The following is a 20,275-nucleotide window of genomic DNA, read 5'->3' as shown; positions in this document are numbered from 1 at the left end:
ATAAAATAACATACCAAGGAAAAAACATGCATCATGGGCAGCATTAACGCATTTAATTTGTTCACTACTTTTTGCCAGCCCTCTCTCCTTGCTTTTCCAGCCTTTGCAGTGTTCCCTTGCGTTTTAATTAAACTCTGAAACTCCTGAAATCACTCAATCAAGAGTTCTTGCTCTGCTGCAGAAAAATACTGAGCGCGCTTCTTCGTCATGTTCACCGACCAATCACAGAGTTGCCAATCAATGTTTCTACTATCGATACGTAGCCCCTTTTAAGCCACGCAATGATCTCAGATCACTTCATCCAGCTATACTAATCATCAACAACAGGTGCGTTCGGAGAACCGGAATAGCGAGCTCATAGTTAGCGCGATGATTTGATCTTGGATGTGTCATTTGATCTTGGATGTAGTAAGCGAGGTACGAAGAACGGACCCCTGGTGTGGAGTTCAGTCTGATCAAGGACACAAGAGCTTCATCACACGAGTCCTCATCAACGTTACCGGTGAGTACTGATGAAACACAAACCAGCATCTATAATGTCGTTTTTCACTTCGAAACCAGAAAAGAGTTTCAAAAAAGCATAGATCAGCAGTTTGTGGTTCTTTGTGTGGGAAACATGTCTGACGGTTTAGATAATGTGTGAAAAACATCTTTGAGAAAATGGAAGTAAAGTATCTGCGAGTGAGAAAACCAAGTGTGGATTAGCAATGGTGCTCCACACAAACATATTTAAGAAAAGTGATGCATTCACAAGTGTCTTTCTAGCCATGGTCTAATATCAGCACTCAGGGTGCCGACCAGTTTGCATTTCTCAAAATCTAAAAATAAACCTACAAAGAGGGGTCAGTTGGGTAATTGGTTGTGGTCTGTCAGTGGACATGAGCACCAAATAGGTTCAATCCCTGGAGAAGACCCTTTTTTAACCTCTTTATGTTGTTTTTCTGTTCATCACAATCGATACCTTTGTCATCATCAACATAATCAACTTTTTCTGGGTAGTGTATGTGTAAATGTTATCAGTACCACTTATATTTACCATGAGACACATGATGTGAAGCTCTGTGTGTAAAAAACATCCTTGAGAAATTCATTGTTTTTTGTTTTCAATGCAGATGTTCCAGAAACAACAACAACAACAACAACAACAACAACAACAACAACAACAACTTCATCATCAATTGGATCTCCTCAGCAAAGAATGTGTGTCAGAAACTGACTAATTTTAATGGGTTCTAAGATGTTCAGTTTCATTCAAATTCTGCTCAGAATTCTCTGATATCCCTGCTGAAAAAACAGCATAGCTGGTTAGGTATGTTTTGGTGCTGAGATGCTGGTTTTAGCTGGTTTATGCTGGCCCTTTGCTTGCTTATGCTGGTTCTTGACCAGCAAAGGACCAGCATAAACCAGCAAAGGACCAGCATTAACCAGCAAAGGACCAGCATAAACCAGCAAAGGACCAGCATTAACCAGCAAAGGACCAGCATTAACCAGCAAAGGACCAGCATAAACCAGCAAATGACCAGCATAAACCAGCAAAGGACCAGCATTAACCAGCAAAGGACCAGCATAAACCAGCAAAGGACCAGCATAAACCAGCAAAGGACCAGCATCAACCAGCAAAGGACCAGCATTAACCAGCAAAGGACCAGCATAAACCAGCTAAGGACCAGCATAAACCAGCAAATGACCAACATAAACCAGCAAAGGACCAGCATAAACCAGCAAAGGACCAGCATTAACCAGCAAAGAACCAGCATAAACCAGCAAAGGACCAGCATAAACCAGCAAATGACCAGCATAAACCAGCAAAGGACCAGCATTAACCAGCAAAGGACCAGCATAAACCAGCAAAGGACCAGCATAAACCAGCAAAGGACCAGCATTAACCAGCAAAGGACCAGCATAAACCAGCAAAGGACCAGCATTAACCAGCAAAGGACCAGCATAAACCAGCAAATGACCAGCATAAACCAGCAAAGGACCAGCATTAACCAGCAAAGAACCAGCATAAACCAGCAAAGGACCAGCATAAACCAGCAAAGGACCAGCATCAACCAGCAAAGGACCAGCATTAACCAGCAAAGGACCAGCATAAACCAGCTAAGGACCAGCATAAACCAGCAAATGACCAACATAAACCAGCAAAGGACCAGCATAAACCAGCAAAGGACCAGCATAAATAGCAAAGGACCAGCATAAACCAGCAAATGACCAGCATAAACCAGCAAAGGACCAGCATTAACCAGCAAAGGACCAGCATAAACCAGCAAATGACCAACATAAACCAGCAAAGGACCAGCATAAACCAGCAAAGGACCAGCATTAACCAGCAAAGGACCAGCATAAATAGCAAAGGACCAGCATAAACCAGCAAATGACCAGCATAAACCAGCAAAGGACCAGCATTAACCAGCAAAGGACCAGCATAAACCAGCAAAGGACCAGCATAAACCAGCAAAGGACCAGCATTAACCAGCAAAGGACCAGCATTAACCAGCAAAGGACCAGCATAAACCAGCTAAGGACCAGCATAAACCAGCAAATGACCAACATAAACCAGCAAAGGACCAGCATAAACCAGCAAAGGACCAGCATTAACCAGCAAAGGACCAGCATAAACCAGCAAATGACCAGCATAAACCAGCAAAGGACCAGCATTAACCAGCAAAGGACCAGCATAAACCAGCAAAGGACCAGCATAAACCAGCAAAGGACCAGCATAAACCAGCAAAGGACCAGCATCAACCAGCAAAGGACCAGCATTAACCAGCAAAGGACCAGCATAAACCAGCTAAGGACCAGCATAAACCAGCAAATGACCAACATAAACCAGCAAAGGACCAGCATAAACCAGCAAAGGACCAGCATTAACCAGCAAAGGACCAGCATAAACCAGCTAAGGACCAGCATAAACCAGCAAATGACCAACATAAACCAGCAAAGGACCAGCATAAACCAGCAAAGGACCAGCATTAACCAGCAAAGGACCAGCATAAATAGCAAAGGACCAGCATAAACCAGCAAATGACCAGCATAAACCAGCAAAGGACCAGCATTAACCAGCAAAGGACCAGCATAAACCAGCAAAGGACCAGCATAAACCAGCAAAGGACCAGCATCAACCAGCAAAGGACCAGCATTAACCAGCTAAGGACCAGCATAAACCAGCAAATGACCAACATAAACCAGCAAAGGACCAGCATAAACCAGCAAAGGACCAGCATTAACCAGCTAAAACCAGCATCCCAGCACCAAAACATACCTAACCAGCATATGCTGTTTTTTTCAGCAGGGATAAACAACGTTGACGTATGTCAGAAAACCAGAAGTAACGCCGACTAAACCATGGTGTTGTGGCAGAAATAGCTGAATGTTATTACATTAATCATTTCAGGGTTTGTACAACCTTTTGAGAGAGAAATTCAAGCACTTTTCAATGACTTTCAAGCATTTCGCACAACTATTTCCAGCAGTGAATGTTATTTTGATGGCCAAAATATACTTTGTGCTAAACAAACACTTATATAAAATTAAAAATACATCAAATCCCAATTATAACCAGTATATGGCAATAACAATCTGTTTTGTTTAGGCACATACAATTTATAGTTTATGTGAAGATTGTTTTAAAATCACTTAAATTAAAAGTTGTTATATATTTCAGAGCCTATTAAATGTTAAAAAATAATGGGTTTCAATTATACTTCAATGGTAAATGTTACGTTCCCCTCCTATCTAGGGGTTTAAGATGGGAAGTAACAAAAGAAAAAGCATAAATAAAAAAATAATAAAAAGAAGCGGCAAGAACACACTTCAGTCCTCTGTCCCATAGTAAAGATTACACTAGTTTAGATATATACAAAAGTAGAGGTTTATTTACAACAAAAAAGACAATTTTACAGGTTTACAAAAGGAGATAAGGAGCAATGGCTCAGGAGAGAGCAAGGCCTAAAGTAACAAACAAAACGTTCAACTAACTAATTTTAGGGAGAAACTAACTTACCTCAAATGTCCAAAAGTAAAGATAAATAAACAACATAAAACTTCCCTCAACTCCCTGACTAAACCAAAAACAGGGATGAGAGTAAAGTCCAAAGGAAAAGGCATACTTATCATACTTGTTCATACTTACAGTATACTATGCCCTTTGAGTATGTACTCTTTTAGTTAAGAGAAAGTACACACTATTGAGTGTGTAGTAGAAAAGTAGGCAAGCTTTGGGACATACTAACATGTCACACAACTGCGTCTTTGACGTCACAGTAAACTGGCCTGTCAATTATCTTGTCACAGTTAACATCCTTTAAAATTAAATTAAATCCTACCATATTGGAGGAAATAGTGGCAAATTGAGCTGGCACTTGCAGGCCTTTTAATGCCCGAAAACAGGTGTTTATAAGTTCACATTGCTGTTGCAGATGAAATATAACACAGATAACATTAAATAAATATTTTTTAACAGGTTAATATTGATTTGTGATACCTGTGATGCCAGAACTCGGAACTAGGAGTACATCGATCTAGTACGAGTTCACTGGTGGGAAGTCACGGGTTTGACTGCCTTTCCAGTGCATTTTCACGGGTAGAAAGGTTGGAAAAACACGGGTAACTGGCTGCATCTCTGGATGTTCTCCTAACAAACCTCATCAAGCGAAGTCTACTTTCTTCTGCTCTCATCTGGATCAGCACCAGACCAGCAGCTGCCAGTAATTTTCCTCCTGACTGTATCGACCAGCTTACAGAGATACGAGGATTCAATGTACAAAAGGAAGAATACAGCAAAAAGCCCAGTGTTAAATTAACTCTCCCAGGAGTCCACAGTCTATTGTTTTAACATAATCATTATTTGATCTGAATCATTGAACTCATTTAGAGTCTAATCTCTGAGTTAATCTCTTATAAAAAAATAAGTATAATGTACTTAATGTGGCCATGTTGCATTGCAAAACACTTTTGCTTCTATTTAGGTGGAATATGGGTAAGGTTAGGGACAGGTTTGGTGGTATGGGTCGGTTTAAGGATGGGTTAGTGCGTAACGGATGGGTCAACAGTGGTGATTATGGAAATTAATTACAAATTTAATTACATGTAGCTTTTTTAAAATGTAAAACATGTATGTACACAATAAGTACATTGTACCAAATTATTAATTTAAATTAAGTAAATAGTAGTTAAGGCCACTTATCGGAAATATAAATCAAAGGTAAGACTCTAAATGAGTTCAGTGATTCAGGTCAAACAATTATTATCTTAAATATTTAACATCAGCGTTACAACAGGCAGCATGTTCAGAGAAACAGATCAACTCTGAACATCACAAAACAAGCTACTAAAAGGTCACATAAAACAACTAAATCAAAAGAAAATAGAAAGAATAAAAGAAATTACGAAGACAATTCAACTCATAATTTATTCATGCCGCAATGCATGATGGGAGCCATGGATAAGATTATTGGCTACAACATGCTTTTTTGATGGTCATCGTTGTTGTGATTCTCATGTTTCTTCACGTCTGTGTGTTTTAATTAATTAAATAAGTTTTGTTAAAAACATCTTTCTGATTATAGAGATTATATTGTTCACATGGTTGATGTCATCAGTACAGAAAACCTAACTCTGTTCCCAGGATGTCCTTCGAAAAAGAGTAGGGGTGATACCCCGGCATCCTGGCCAAATTGGCCAATTGGCCTTTGTCCATCATCATGGCCTCCTAATCATCCCCATTTAGTGAATGGTTCCTTTACTCTATCTCCTCTTCACCAATGAGCTAGTGCGCATTCTGGCGCAATATGGCTGCTGTCGCATCATCCAGGTGGATGCTGCACATTGGTGGTGGTTGAGGAGATCCCCCCTCACAATGTAAAGCACTTTGAGTACCCAGAAAAGCACTATATAACTGTAACAAATTATTATTAAAAATGTACGATGATGACAACTATTGACTCGTTGGCTATGATACAGGTAACTATAGAAGAATAAAAATAAAATCATCAGCATGCTCTAGTGGTAAACAAAAAGAGCATAATGAATCACACTTTGGCAATAGTTGTGTGCTCAAAAAAAGGGGAAACAGCGAAAGAGGAAGGAATAAGAGCTTGAGGTAAGCAGTTTTAAGTTTTAGTGCCATGTCACGTTGATGTCATGTCGCATTTCAGTAAACGTGAGTCATGGCAGCAAACAAAGCATGTGCGTCACACCCCCGGACTTTCTAGTTGGTTTCTCCCATCATTTCCCCCCGCAGATCTGTGTGTTTTGGTTCTCCCTCATTGTCTACACCTGAATGTGTTAATCAGTCTGTCTATTTAATGTGTGTGTTTTCCCCTGCATCCTTGTCGGTCTTAAATGTTACCATCCTGTGCTTCCTTTGGATTTATTTAATACATGTCTTTTTTCTACGTCGTTGTCTTTGTGCTTTGTCTGATCCCTGACAATGTGATGATCAGGCTGAACTTCTGACACTGCCAGTAAAAGATGGTAAGCTACCTTTGGTCGTAAGACCATGACACCGGCCGTTTTTGAACCTCATTGTTTGCCATTGTTTATTTCTGTTTTTTTTTTTTCCCCAGTCTTCCAGCTGGACGGATATACACCCTGCCTGAGGTGGACCAGAGGTGGATGTCCGATATCCATCCTGAGCTGGACTTTAGGAGGGTTTGGTGGTATCCTCCACAGGTGCCACTGAAGACCAATAAATCTTTGGCCATTCCCTGCTACTCTGGATGCCATGAAAACTGTGGCAAGTGAAGCTGACCTGTCCGCATCCAGACTGTCAGATAGCATCAAAAGATCAGGCATTTGGTCACCTTTGTGGCATCGGAGTACCTGGCCTGCAGATTACTATTGTTATGCAAATTATTCAGACACTCTGACCATGTTTGGTTATATACATGTCTATCAAAGTTATCCGACATTATCAAGATAATTTTGTTCTGACATAGTTTACCTCTTGAGTTCTTGCCATAGTTTACTACCATTAACTGAATAAACTGATAATGTGAGAAATGTTAAAGGTGTCTGAATACATTTTGATTTGACTAAGTCTTTAAGAATCTCCATAAGAGAACGTCCGACTCACTAAGCACTCAATCTCTTTATCCATTCATGGTGTTCATTTAGTAGCTTTTAGTTACCTCTCTATCTTTTGTTAGTAAACCCACTTTTATTGCAACTGTGTCTTCTTGTGTTGACAATACGGCAAGTTAATATCTCTCAAATCCATATTGGTTAGATGACAAACGTCCTACAATTTCTATAATTATTGACTCAACAATTTTCCATGGCTCCTCTGCCATATTCAAATCTAGACTGACAACATGTGTTTACCTAATCACTGAAATCATATAACAGTGCAGAGTTCATTAAAAGTTGATATCCTTTTATTTGTAACAACGAGCTGAAGTATAAAGAAGTGAAAGATGCAAATAAAAGAAGTGGTCATGAAAGTGGACAATCAGATGTAGTGATTTCCTATTAAAGAAGGAACACAAAAAGGGTCTCACATTTATGTCTTTTCAAATGCATCCTTTAAGGGAACACTCCACTTTTTTTGGGAAATAGGCTCATTCTCCAACTCTCCCTGAGTTGATAAGTTGAGTTTTATCGTTTTGAAATCCATTCAGACGTTCTCCTGTTCTGGCGATATCACTTTTAGCATAGCTTAGCATAGATCATTGAATCCTGTGACCAATATAGCATCGCGTTCAAAAATGACCAACGGGTTTCGATATTTGTCCTATTTAAAACTTGACTCTTCTGTAGTTATATTGTGTACTAATACCGGCGTAATATTGCTGCCGTAATATGGCCGCAGCAGGCGGAATAATATCACGCAGGAACACTCCCTATGCATGCAGTTGGTCACGTTTTGTTGCATGATATTACTGCGCCTCCTTCGGCCATGTTACAGCAGCAAACTTCATTGACTATTACGCCGGAATGGGAGTGTAGTTCCTAATCTTATCGGCCTAGAAAATCACAGCTTTACATTTTCCACCGGTCTTAGTACACGATAACTACAGAAGAGTCAAGTTTTAAATAGGACAAATATCGAAACTCGTTGGTCATTTTTGAACGTGATGCTATTGGCCTCATAGGATTCGATGATCTATGCTAAAAGTGATATCGCCAGAACAGGAGAACGGCTGAATGGATTTCAAAACGGTAAAACTCAACTTATTAACTCGGGGGGAGTTGGAGAATGAGCCTATTTCCAAAAAAAAGCGGAGTGTTCCTTTAAGTGTGATGGCAAAAGTGATCACAAATCAACTGATGTCCTTCAGAATGGCTCAGTTTTGTAAATGAGCTTCTACAAACTTTGTAATTTGCATTTGTCATCTGAAGAGCTGCTAAACTCTATTTAGTTGTTTTTAAAGACAATAAAGCTCTTTGGAGCTGCTGCGATGCTGTACAAATGCTTCACGCTTGAGATGTGCAGCAGACGCAAGTTTTTAAATGATATTTAAAGCCTGAGTGATACATGAAAGTCTTCTCACACTGAAGACACTTGTAAGGCCTCTCTCCAGTGTGAGCTCTTTCGTGAATCTTAAGGTTTCCTTTGTGCAGGAAACTCCTTCCACAATGAGAGCAGATGAACGGTTTATCTCCGGTGTGCGCTCTAATGTGCTTCTCAAGGTACGCTTCGTCTGCGCAACTCTTTCCACAGTGATCGCACATGAAAGGCTTCTCTCCAACATGAGTCCTTACATGATTCTCAAGGGATATCCTGTCTTTGAAACTCCTTTTACACTGTTGGCAGATAAAGCCCCTCGCTCTTGTGTGAATCCCAATGTCTTGGTTAGGGTTTTCTTGAAAATTGATATGATATAGCTCATGGAGATGAAGGCTGTTTTTGTGTGTGAAACTCTTTCCACACTGATCGCATACGAACGGCTTTTCTCCAGTGTGAGTTCTCATGTGAGACTTGAGATTTCCTTTTTGTGAGAAACTCTTCCCACACTGAGAGCAGGTGTATGGACATAGTCCAGTGTGAAGAATCATGTGAGCGTTAAGGTGTTTTTTCTGTGTGAAACTCTTCCCACACTGAGAGCAGGTGAAAGGTCTCTCTCCAGTGTGAACATTTATGTGGGCATCAAGGTTTCCTCTATCCAAGAATCCCTTTCCACACTGTTGGCAGGCGAAAGGCTTCACTCCGGTGTGAATGTTCATGTGTCTGTTAAGGCTTCTTCTGTGACTGAAACTTTTCCCACACTGTTGGCAAATCAAAGGGCTCACTTCAGTTTGATCTTTCAGGTGGAGTTTAATGTTTCTATCGGACATCTTTTCGATCTGTGAATCGCAGAAATGTTCTTCTTCAGTCATGAACTGACAAGGTTTCTCATATTGATCTTTGTCTTCCATGTCATTGAGACCTTGACTCTCCTCTTTCAGTGGCATCAGGTCTAAAGCGAACAGAGAAACATATGCACTTTAAAAAAAAGTTGTGACAAATGTATTAAAAACGTGTATTGGTAGTTAAAAAGTTATTTGTATTTTGTTATTTGTACCTTGACATTAACACAATGGTCTTATGGTCTGTTTAATCAAGTGAAATGTTTTATTTCTGTTATTCTGGGGAGCATTTCCCATACAATTTTTGGTGCAATAGATGGATTTATAATGATGGATACAGTTTTATTGGACTTCTTTTGGACTATTGAATCTCAACAGCCAATTACTGCCATTTTAAAGCTCGGAAGAGCTTTATATAATACAACTCTCTTGGATTCGCCTGAAAGAAGAAAGTCATATAGGCCTATACCTAGGATAACTTGAGGGTGAGTAAACCATGGGGTAATAAAATATAATTTTGTCTTCTCAACTAGATCTTGACTCTCCTCTTTCAATGGCATCAGGTCTAAAGCAAACAGAGAAACATATGCAGTTAAAATTTTTTAAAAAATGTTCGGTTGCAAGTTGACGAACGTATTAAAAAAAAGTTTATTTGTAGGTAAAAAGTTACTTGCAGTGCTTTACTTTGTACTAGCTTGACGCTAACACAATGATCTTGTTGTCCGTTTCTATTGTTCCAGGGTGCATTTCCCATTCAAAGACCTACTTTGTACCAATTTTTGGTGCAATAGATGCAGTTATAATGGACTCCTATTGGACTATTGAACTTCATCAGCCAATTACTGCCATTTTAAAGCTTGGAAAAGCTTTATATAACACAACTCTGATTGGATTCGTCTGAAAGAAGAAAGTCACATAGGCCTATATAGGATAACTTGAGGGTGAGTAAACCATGGGGTAATAACTAGCTCAAGAGAGTTGGTTAATTAAAAACAAATTTGTCAATTGTCTGAAATATCTTCTATAACTAACTATATTCAGTTTTGCAGAATATTTGTTTATATTAATTTTGAATACTAATTATTGTTAGCTAAAAGGTGATTAAAAAACAGCATTCATTTCATTTGTTTCTCAAAAGGAAAACAAGTTTTTCTATTTTATGCCCTTTAAAAGTTCCACTTGGGGGTGTGTCAAGATGGCGGAGTGACAAGTCGAACTTTTTGTCGAACAGGCTCAGACATATTTGTTCAAAAGACCGATTATCTTGGTTTACGGTGACTGTAAAGTATTGTAATTTTTATTTTATTTTTTAGCCAATTCAGTGGCTTTTAAAAGTTCAGTTCTGTTGAAAGTCACTTTAATGTGAACCGTACGAAAAAATGGCCGGGAAAACTGGAGATCATGCATATGTGACCCTGGACCACAAAACCAGTCATAAGGTTAAATTTTACAAAACTGAGATGTATATATAATATGAAAGCTCAGTAAATAAGCTTTCTATTGATGTATGGTTTGTTAGGATAGGACAATATTTGGCTGAGATACATCTATTTGAAAATCTGAAATCTAAGGGTGTAAAAAAATCTAAATACTGAGAAAATCATCTTTAAAGTTGTCCAAATTAAGTTCTTAACAATGCATATTACTAATCAAAAATTACATTTTGATAGGTTTACAGTAGGAATTTTACAAAAAATCTTAATGTAACATGATCTTTACTTAATTTCCTAATGATTTTTGGCATAAAAGAAAAATCAATAATTTTGACCCATACAATGTATTTTTGGCTATTGCTACAAACATACCCCAGCGACTTAAGACTGGTTTTGTGGTCCAGGGTCACAAATAGGCCATACAGTCAATTCTGAGTTTTGAAGGTTACATCGGTCTTAAATGTGTGATAATATATAATACGCCTGTATAAAAATGAGTGTAATTTAAAAATTAAGTTATTCTTTCAGTCTTTTTCTCTGTTATCTTTAAATGTTCGAGGTATTAGGTGTAATGTTAAACGTAAGGCACTTTTTCTTTTTCGCAAGGAGCAAGTAAAAGTTAACTGTTTCTTTCTTCGAGAGACACATTCAACAGATGTAGGAGTTGCCTTTTTGTTTAATCGAATGGACACTAAAATCATTGCGAATTTAAGTGATAGTGAGGGTCACTGGATGATGGTGGTTTGTAATTACATTTTGATAAATGTATATGGTTCTACTAATAAGTGTATGAATATGGCTACCATGATTGATGAATGGAAGAACATGTATCTTGCGGATAAAATTATTATTGGAGGAGGTTTTAATGCTGTTCCTGATGAATGGCAGGATAGATATCCTACTCCTTATAACACATTTTCATTTAATCCCCTAATTTATAATCTATCCCAATTTCTCGATTTAATCGACATTTGGCGTGTGAAAAACCCAGAGAAGAAACAGTTTACATGGGGATCCCATTCAGGGCGTATTCAACGTTCTAGATTAGATTTTTGGTTAATATCTAGTAATCTAGTAGATATTTCTCCATCAGTTTTAACTGATCATAGTGCAATTTTGCTTACACGTAGGAGTAATGATAATCCACCATCAGTGGGATCTCATTGGAAATTTAATAGCAATTTACTGAAACGTGATTCCTTTTGTAGGTCCATTTTGGTAATGATTAATGATGTCAAAAATATGTCAGAATTAACTCCAGTTGGTAAATGGGTCAAATTTTGTATAAAAAGACTGGCAATTAAAGAAGGAAAAATTTTGGCAAAAAAAGCACGAACAAGTTTTAAAAACTATTAATAAACTTAGTATTGATAACCTTATAAGCGAAGGGAAAACACAGATTGATGAATATATTTTTTCCTTCTATAGTGATTTATATGAATCAAGATTTAACAAGAGAGACTGTGATTTCTTCTTTTCCCTTATAAAAGATGAAGTTCCTATAATAGACAGTGACTTTAAAAAAACGTTGGAAGCTGATATTGATATTTCAGAATTAGATATTGCTACAACTCAGATGTCCAAAGGAAAATCCCCAGGTATTGATGGCATCACGGTAGAACTATATAAACATTTTTGGCCCGAAATAAGATCCCTCGTTTTTGAACCCTTAAAGGAGTGTATAGATAAAGCTGAATTATCACCATCTATGAAGCATGGTTTAATTATTTAAGTCCCAAAACCAAACAAAGATAAACTATTTCTAGATAACTGGAGACCTATAGACGCTTTTGTCTAACGATTTTAAATTGCTTGCTCATGTTTTTGCAAATAGACTTAAACAAGGAACAAGTGAGATTATTAGTGAAGCGCAATCTGCATTTATCAAATTGTCCTTGATATGCGGGATTATAACCATTTAATTCCTCAGTCATGTTTACTTCTATTTTTGGACTTCTTCAAGGCATTTGATGCACTTGAGCATGCATTTTTTGTTTAAATCTTTAGAAATCTTTGGCTTTGGCCCCATGTTTCGTACAGTAATCTCCATGTTCTATAATGACATTTACAGTGGTGTATCCCTTAATCATGGTTCATCACCCAGAATTCGTCAAGGATGTCCAATTTCGCCATTACTTTTTATTTTAGCAGTTGAACTCGTGTCTATATTTATAAAAAAATCTTAAGGACAATATAGGTTTTGATATTCTTGGTAAAACGTTTACCATAAGTCAGTTTGCAGACGATACTCTCTTACTCTCTATGTTTTCAGATGTTGTCAACTTTGTTTTATTGTTGGGTAAATATCATATTCGTGTGTGTAAATGGAAAAAACGTAAGCCCTCCTTTAATGTGTTTTTTTGTGAGTTCATAAAAATGTTTCAGAGTTTTAAGTATTTTAAAAATCTAAAGCGAAAGTCTGAAACTCTTTGCCTCTCTATCTCCAAATATTTATTATCGTAACATATTTTATTTGATATTTCTCTGTCGATTCTTGCTCTTTGTGTATGTGTATGTTTTTTTCTTAATCTTTTCCCTTATTTTTGCTATAATGTTGTAAGTATAATATTTTTGTTGATTATTTACAGTATTAATGATAGCTGTGTCTTGATATGTACATTTTCGCAATAAAAAAAAAGTTTCACTTTCAAGAAATAAAGGTGTTTTTCATTGTTTTCGATTCAGAAGTAAAACGATAATTAATGTTGAATAAAAAAATGTTTTGTTCATGCTACTTTTGTATTATGTTTAATATTTTAATGTGACATGTCATTCATTTCTGTAGAGCTGGACATTTTATATAAAGATTAAATGACTCTGTTTAGCTTTGAGAATGAAAACCAACCTGTTTGTTCCTCGGTATCTTCTTGTTTCAGACTAAACACTTCTTCAATCTTCATATCTTCAATCTCCTCCTTAATAAACGCCATCGTTACTCAGTTTTTCAGTTTGGACACTCTGTGAGATTTAAGATGACAGAAAGAACAATTCAAGCAAACAATCTCAATCAGCTCAGTTCAGTAGTTAGCACCACAATGATCTAGAAAGCTCATTATTGGGTATTTATGATTTATATTGTTGGTGATTGTAGATTATATTACATTTTTGTTAGTGCACTTGTTAAATACAGGTTTGTAAAGCTTAAAAAGTTTTCGTTGTATTTATATTGTGTTTACTATCAGCTCGAGGTGATTCAAACGCTTCGAATCACTGAATCGTTTTTCCGAATTGATTCAATTGACTCGTACATTTTTTTTTATTTAAAAAAAGCTCCGTTTCTCCATTACTAGGACTTGCTCATCAATTCGTGTTTATGGTAAACTGATTCTTGAGGAAAGAAGCAAAACGAGACGCACCTTTTCTGTTACAGATGTGTGGATGCGCTTTAAATCACACGTTAGCGCTCATAAATGTTAGATGGTGCACTGCAATATTACATTAAACAAAGAGTAATTGTACATCGCTTGTTAAAACAGATTGCTCTTTGCACTTTAAATAAATAGCTTAGAAACCCAAACCTTTCTTCAGTCGAATCACAGGCGCGGTTTTACGACGTCATCTCAAAACAAAACTAAAGTCCTGTACAGTTCAAAACAATTTACAGAAAACGAAACAAAGTTTTATGTAAAGTATATATATTCAAATATGTTGTCCAGTAATGCTCTGAAAATACACAAAAAGCCTGTGTGAGATTTTCTCTGAAAGGCAAAACAGTCATTATTGCAGAAACCATTTAGAGAAATATCAATTTATTACTAAATATAAAATGTTAAATTAAATATGCAACAATCATTTAGTAGCATATATGTTTCAATGGTATTATTTATTGTGTGCAGACTCACTTAAATGAAACTTAAAGATTGTCTTATCAACACTGTCAAGTTGAAATGTATTTTTATATTTCAATATGCATTTAAAATAGATTTTTGAATGCCCTCCTCTGGTGAATTATCCTGCTATTTTTTTTAAAATCCTTCACACTGAATGGTTAAATTCCTAAGAGGACATTACATTCAACACACATTTGACAGTGAAGAATTTTCAAGAGAATACATTATGATATACACATTGCAAATCAAAGATAAACGTTTATTTTCCCCCCCACCCTGTGTTAATTACCAAATTTAAACAGGTGTGCTGTTAACCGACCTGCCAATATATAGCCTAGATTTTACGATAAAATCAGCCACCCTGGATTCGCTACTGCTTGTTGAATTAGTAGAACAGCGCAAACGGGTTATTAAAGGCAAGTTCATCCCAACATTAACCAGCGCTGACAAGAAAGGAATGGGAGGACATCCCTGCTGAAAAAAACAGTTAGGTATGTTTTGGTGCTGGGGTGCTGGTTATAGCTGGTTTATGCTGGTCCTTTGCTGGTCCTTTGCTGGTTTATGCTGGTCCTTTGCTGGTTTTTGCTGGTTTTAGCTGGTTTATGCTGGTCCTTAACTGGTTTATGCTGGTTTTAGCTGGTTTATGCTGGTCCTTTGCTGGTTTATGCTGGCCCTTTGCTGGTTTACGCTGGTCCTTTGCTGGTTTTTGCTGGTTAATGCTGGTCCTTTGCTGGTTTATGCTGGTCCTTTGCTGGTTTTTGCTGGTTTTAGCTGGTTTATGCTGGTCCTTAACTGGTTTATGCTGGTTTTAGCTGGTTTATGCTGGTCCTTTGCTGGTTTATGCTGGTCCTTTGCTGGTTAATGCTGGTCCTTTGCTGGTTTACGCTGGTCCTTTGCTGGTTTTTGCTGGTTAATGCTGGTCCTTTGCTGTTTTTTGCTGGTCCTTTGCTGGTTTACGCTGGTCCTTTGCTGGTTTTTGCTGGTTAATGCTGGTCCTTTGCTGGTTTTAGCTGGTTTATGCTGGTCCTTAACTGGTTTATGCTGGTTTTAGCTGGTTTATGCTGGTCCTTTGCTGGTTTATGCTGGTCCTTTGCTGGTTATTGCAAATCAAAGATAAACGTTTATTTTCCCCCCCACCCTGTGTTAATTACCAAATTTAAACAGGTGTGCTGTTAACCGACCTGCCAATATATAGCCTAGATTTTACGATAAAATCAGCCACCCTGGATTCGCTACTGCTTGTTGAATTAGTAGAACAGCGCAAACGGGTTATTAAAGGCAAGTTCATCCCAACATTAACCAGCGCTGACAAGAAAGGAATGGGAGGACATCCCTGCTGAAAAAAACAGTTAGGTATGTTTTGGTGCTGGGGTGCTGGGATGCTGGTTATAGCTGGTTTATGCTGGTCCTTTGCTGGTCCTTTGCTGGTTTATGCTGGTCCTTTGCTGGTTTTTGCTGGTTTTAGCTGGTTTATGCTGGTCCTTAACTGGCTTATGCTGGTTTTAGCTGGTTTATGCTGGTCCTTTGCTGGTTTATGCTGGCCCTTTGCTGGTTTACGCTGGTCCTTTGCTGGTTTTTGCTGGTTAATGCTGGTCCTTTGCTGGTTTATGCTGGTCCTTTGCTGGTTTTTGCTGGTTTTAGCTGGTTTATGCTGGTCCTTAACTGGTTTATGCTGGTTTTAGCTGGTTTATGCTGGTCCTTTGCTGGTTTATGCTGGTCCTTTGCTGGTTAATGCTGGTCCTTTGCTGGTTTACGCTGGTCCTTTGCTGGTTAATGCTGGTCCTTTGCTGTTTTTTGCTGGTCCTTTGCTGGTTTACGCTGGTCCTTTGCTGGTTTTTGCTGGTTAATGCTGGTCCTTTGCTGGTTTTTGCTGGTTTTAGCTGGTTTATGCTGGTCCTTAACTGGTTTATGCTGGTTTTAGCTGGTTTATGCTGGTCCTTTGCTGGTTTATGCTGGTCCTTTGCTGGTTATTGCAAATCAAAGATAAACGTTTATTTTCCCCCCCACCCTGTGTTAATTACCAAATTTAAACAGGTGTGCTGTTAACCGACCTGCCAATATATAGCCTAGATTTTACGATAAAATCAGCCACCCTGGATTCGCTACTGCTTGTTGAATTAGTAGAACAGCGCAAACGGGTTATTAAAGGCAAGTTCATCCCAACATTAACCAGCGCTGACAAGAAAGGAATGGGAGGACATCCCTGCTGAAAAAAACAGTTAGGTATGTTTTGGTGCTGGGGTGCTGGTTATAGCTGGTTTATGCTGGTCCTTTGCTGGTTTATGCTGGTCCTTTGCTGGTTTTTGCTGGTTTTAGCTGGTTTATGCTGGTCCTTAACTGGTTTATGCTGGTTTTAGCTGGTTTATGCTGGTCCTTTGCTGGTTTATGCTGGCCCTTTGCTGGTTTACGCTGGTCCTTTGCTGGTTTACGCTGGTTAATGCTGGTCCTTTGCTGGTTTATGCTGGTCCTTTGCTGGTTTTTGCTGGTTTTAGCTGGTTTATGCTGGTCCTTAACTGGTTTATGCTGGTTTTAGCTGGTTTATGCTGGTCCTTTGCTGGTTTATGCTGGTCCTTTGCTGGTTAATGCTGGTCCTTTGCTGGTTTACGCTGGTCCTTTGCTGGTTTTTGCTGGTTAATGCTGGTCCTTTGCTGTTTTTTGCTGGTCCTTTGCTGGTTTACGCTGGTCCTTTGCTGGTTTTTGCTGGTTAATGCTGGTCCTTTGCTGGTTTTAGCTGGTTTATGCTGGTCCTTAACTGGTTTATGCTGGTTTTAGCTGGTTTATGCTGGTCCTTTGCTGGTTTATGCTGGTCCTTTGCTGGTTATTGCAAATCAAAGATAAACGTTTATTTTCCCCCCCACCCTGTGTTAATTACCAAATTTAAACAGGTGTGCTGTTAACCGACCTGCCAATATATAGCCTAGATTTTACGATAAAATCAGCCACCCTGGATTCGCTACTGCTTGTTGAATTAGTAGAACAGCGCAAACGGGTTATTAAAGGCAAGTTCATCCCAACATTAACCAGCGCTGACAAGAAAGGAATGGGAGGACATCCCTGCTGAAAAAAACAGTTAGGTATGTTTTGGTGCTGGGGTGCTGGGATGCTGGTTATAGCTGGTTTATGCTGGTCCTTTGCTGGTCCTTTGCTGGTTTATGCTGGTCCTTTGCTGGTTTTTGCTGGTTTTAGCTGGTTTATGCTGGTCCTTAACTGGTTTATGCTGGTTTTAGCTGGTTTATGCTGGTCCTTTGCTGGTTTATGCTGGTTAATGCTGGTCCTTTGCTGTTTTTTGCTGGTCCTTTGCTGGTTTACGCTGGTCCTTTGCTGGTTTTTGCTGGTTAATGCTGGTCCTTTGCTGGTTTATGCTGGTCCTTTGCTGGTTTTTGCTGGTTTTAGCTGGTTTATGCTGGTCCTTAACTGGTTTATGCTGGTTTTAGCTGGTTTATGCTGGTCCTTTGCTGGTTTATGCTGGTCCTTTGCTGGTTAATGCTGGTCCTTTGCTGTTTTTTGCTGGTCCTTTGCTGGTTTACGCTGGTCCTTTGCTGGTTTTTGCTGGTTAATGCTGGTCCTTTGCTGGTTTATGCTGGTCCTTTGCTGGTTTTTGCTGGTTTTAGCTGGTTTATGCTGGTCCTTAACTGGTTTATGCTGGTTTTAGCTGGTTTATGCTGGTCCTTTGCTGGTTTATGCTGGTCCTTTGCTGGTTAATGCTGGTCCTTTGCTGTTTTTTGCTGGTCCTTTGCTGGTTTACGCTGGTCCTTTGCTGGTTTTTGCTGGTCCTTTGCTGGTTTATGCTGGTCCTTTGCTGGTTAATGCTGGTCCTTTGCTGGTCCTTTGTGTCACGATCCAGGCGGGGTTGAGGAGTGGAGAATGATGAGGAGAACCGGAGTAAATGAAAACGTAAATAATTTATTAAATATAACACTGTAACTAATACAAACAAACAAAAACCGGGAGTATAAGATGAGCACATGAAAACAAGCAAACAGAGGTAACAGAATCATTGACGGACAAATGGGGAGTGCACACACAGACTCTTAAATATACTGAAACGGGGGCGTGGTCACAAACAAGATAACAAGATAACAAGGGGGAAATACAAATATGGGCATGACTGAACTAACTAAACATAACCAAAAGGGGGAGACAAGGACTAAACCATATTAGCTAGAAACATAGGGGAAAAGACACTAGGAAAACAAGACAGAACACAGATATGATACTGACACTTTGCTGGTTTATGCTGGTCCTTTGCTGGTTAATGCTGGTCTTTTGCTGGTTTATGCAGGTCCTTTGCTGGTTAATGCTGGTCCTTTGCTGGTCCTTTGCTGGTTTATGCTGGTCCTTTGCTGGTTTATGCTGGTCCTTTGCTGGTTAATGCTGGTCCTTTGCTGGTTTATGCTGGTCCTTTGCTGGTTAATGCTGGTCCTTTGCTGGTTTATGCAGGTCCTTTGCTGGTTTATGCTGGTTCTTGGCTGGTTTATGCTGGTCCTTTGCTGGTTTATGCTGGCACTTTGCTGGATTATGCTGGCGCTTTGCTGGTTTATGCTGGTCTTTTGCTGGTTTATGCAGGTCCTTTGCTGGTTTATGCTGGTCCTTTTTCTAGGCTAACAGGGAACGTTCTGGTAACCAAAAATGAACGTTCCCGGAACGTTCTGGGAACCAAAAATTGTTAGCTGGGTTGTAAATATTATGCCTCTTATAAAATATTAGGGGCGTACTGAATTTCTGAGTGTAGAATGTGGAATCTACGCTTCCACTGGCCAATCCCTCTCTCCACAATACTTCTTATGATACGATATGTAAAAAATAAGAAATTAAAGCTATATGTGATGCGATCTGGGAAACCCTGTCAGATGTCGCGCTGAGACATTTTCAGGAAATTCGAAAAATAGGTTGAATGTAATTTTTCTTGGTCAAAATTTGGTTTTCACTCAATTATTGTTCTATAACATCTTGTCTATCATCTCTGAAAATATCTTGGCAAATTCACTTGTTTAGTGCAGAAAAATAGCGATTTATTGCAGCAAGCGGTCTTTCTTCTTTTAAGAACACGCTGCGGAGGTGCTTTCCCTTAACCCTACAAAACAGTCAACCTATCAAAATAAACCATGTAACATTTAATGAAGGTGCATCAATGCACATTCCCTGCCAATCCTGTGTAAACTATGACATGCAGTTTTTTATTTTTTTATTATTTTTTAATATCTTGAGATGGCGCAGTGCAACAACGCAGTCTGAAATAACTTAGCTGCTCACTTAAACAATCTTACTCGTCTCAATCTGTCAGTCAGTTCTAAACGGTGTTATTATAGACTATTTCACATCCAGAGATGAAGAATCGGATGAAGTTACTACAGAGGAGTAATCCAATGACAGTGTTAAATGCACACTTTACAAGGTACACTATTCATGCTATCTAAAAATACAGGGGTGATCAAAAGTTCGGGGACCATGCCTATGATAAACAACGGTAAACAGATGTTAGTCTGTTTGTGTAATGATCCCAGATCGCACATGTACCAATCAGAATTGATGGATAACTTTTCAGGAAATGTCAGTTTTAGGCTTGGTGTCAGGGTTAGGTGCTTCTACACCCTTGTTAATCAGCTATTATTTCCCTTTGATTTTGGGAATAAATTGTGGGTAGGGTTAGGTTAAGGGGTAGGGATTGGGATTGGGTTAAGTCTATCGTTTTGGACAGTAATGTTGTTCCAGGATCAACAAAAG

At 38.7% G+C, this 20,275-nt stretch overlaps 1 protein-coding gene across 1 annotated transcript; it reads right to left on the bottom strand.

Annotated features, from left to right (window-relative positions):
* Positions 1–7,399: 7,399 nt before the first annotated feature.
* Positions 7,400–13,684, bottom strand: LOC141339042 (uncharacterized). Its single transcript, XM_073844669.1, has 2 exons — positions 13,567–13,684; positions 7,400–9,398 (listed from the first exon to the last, which is right to left on the bottom strand). Exons 1-2 carry the CDS (start codon positions 13,649–13,651, stop codon positions 8,416–8,418), a joined length of 1,068 nt encoding a protein of 355 aa, XP_073700770.1. The 5' UTR covers positions 13,652–13,684; the 3' UTR covers positions 7,400–8,415.
* Between the last annotated feature and the right edge of the window lie 6,591 nt (positions 13,685–20,275).

The sequence above is a fragment of the Garra rufa genome, chromosome 1, assembly GCF_049309525.1.
Source record: "Garra rufa chromosome 1, GarRuf1.0, whole genome shotgun sequence".
Taxonomy (NCBI): Eukaryota; Metazoa; Chordata; class Actinopteri; order Cypriniformes; family Cyprinidae; genus Garra; species Garra rufa.
This window is presented reverse-complemented; position numbering and strand designations above follow the sequence as displayed.

Excerpts from the sequence above, each read along its gene's own strand:
- LOC141339042 (XM_073844669.1), bottom strand. The coding sequence starts at position 13,651 with ATGGCGTTTATTAAGGAGGAGATTGAAGATATGAAGATTGAAGAAGTG. Across the intron at positions 9,399-13,566 it reads AGATACCGAGGAACAAACAG|ACCTGATGCCACTGAAAGAG; the intron begins GTTGGTTTTCAT and ends TGTTCGCTTTAG.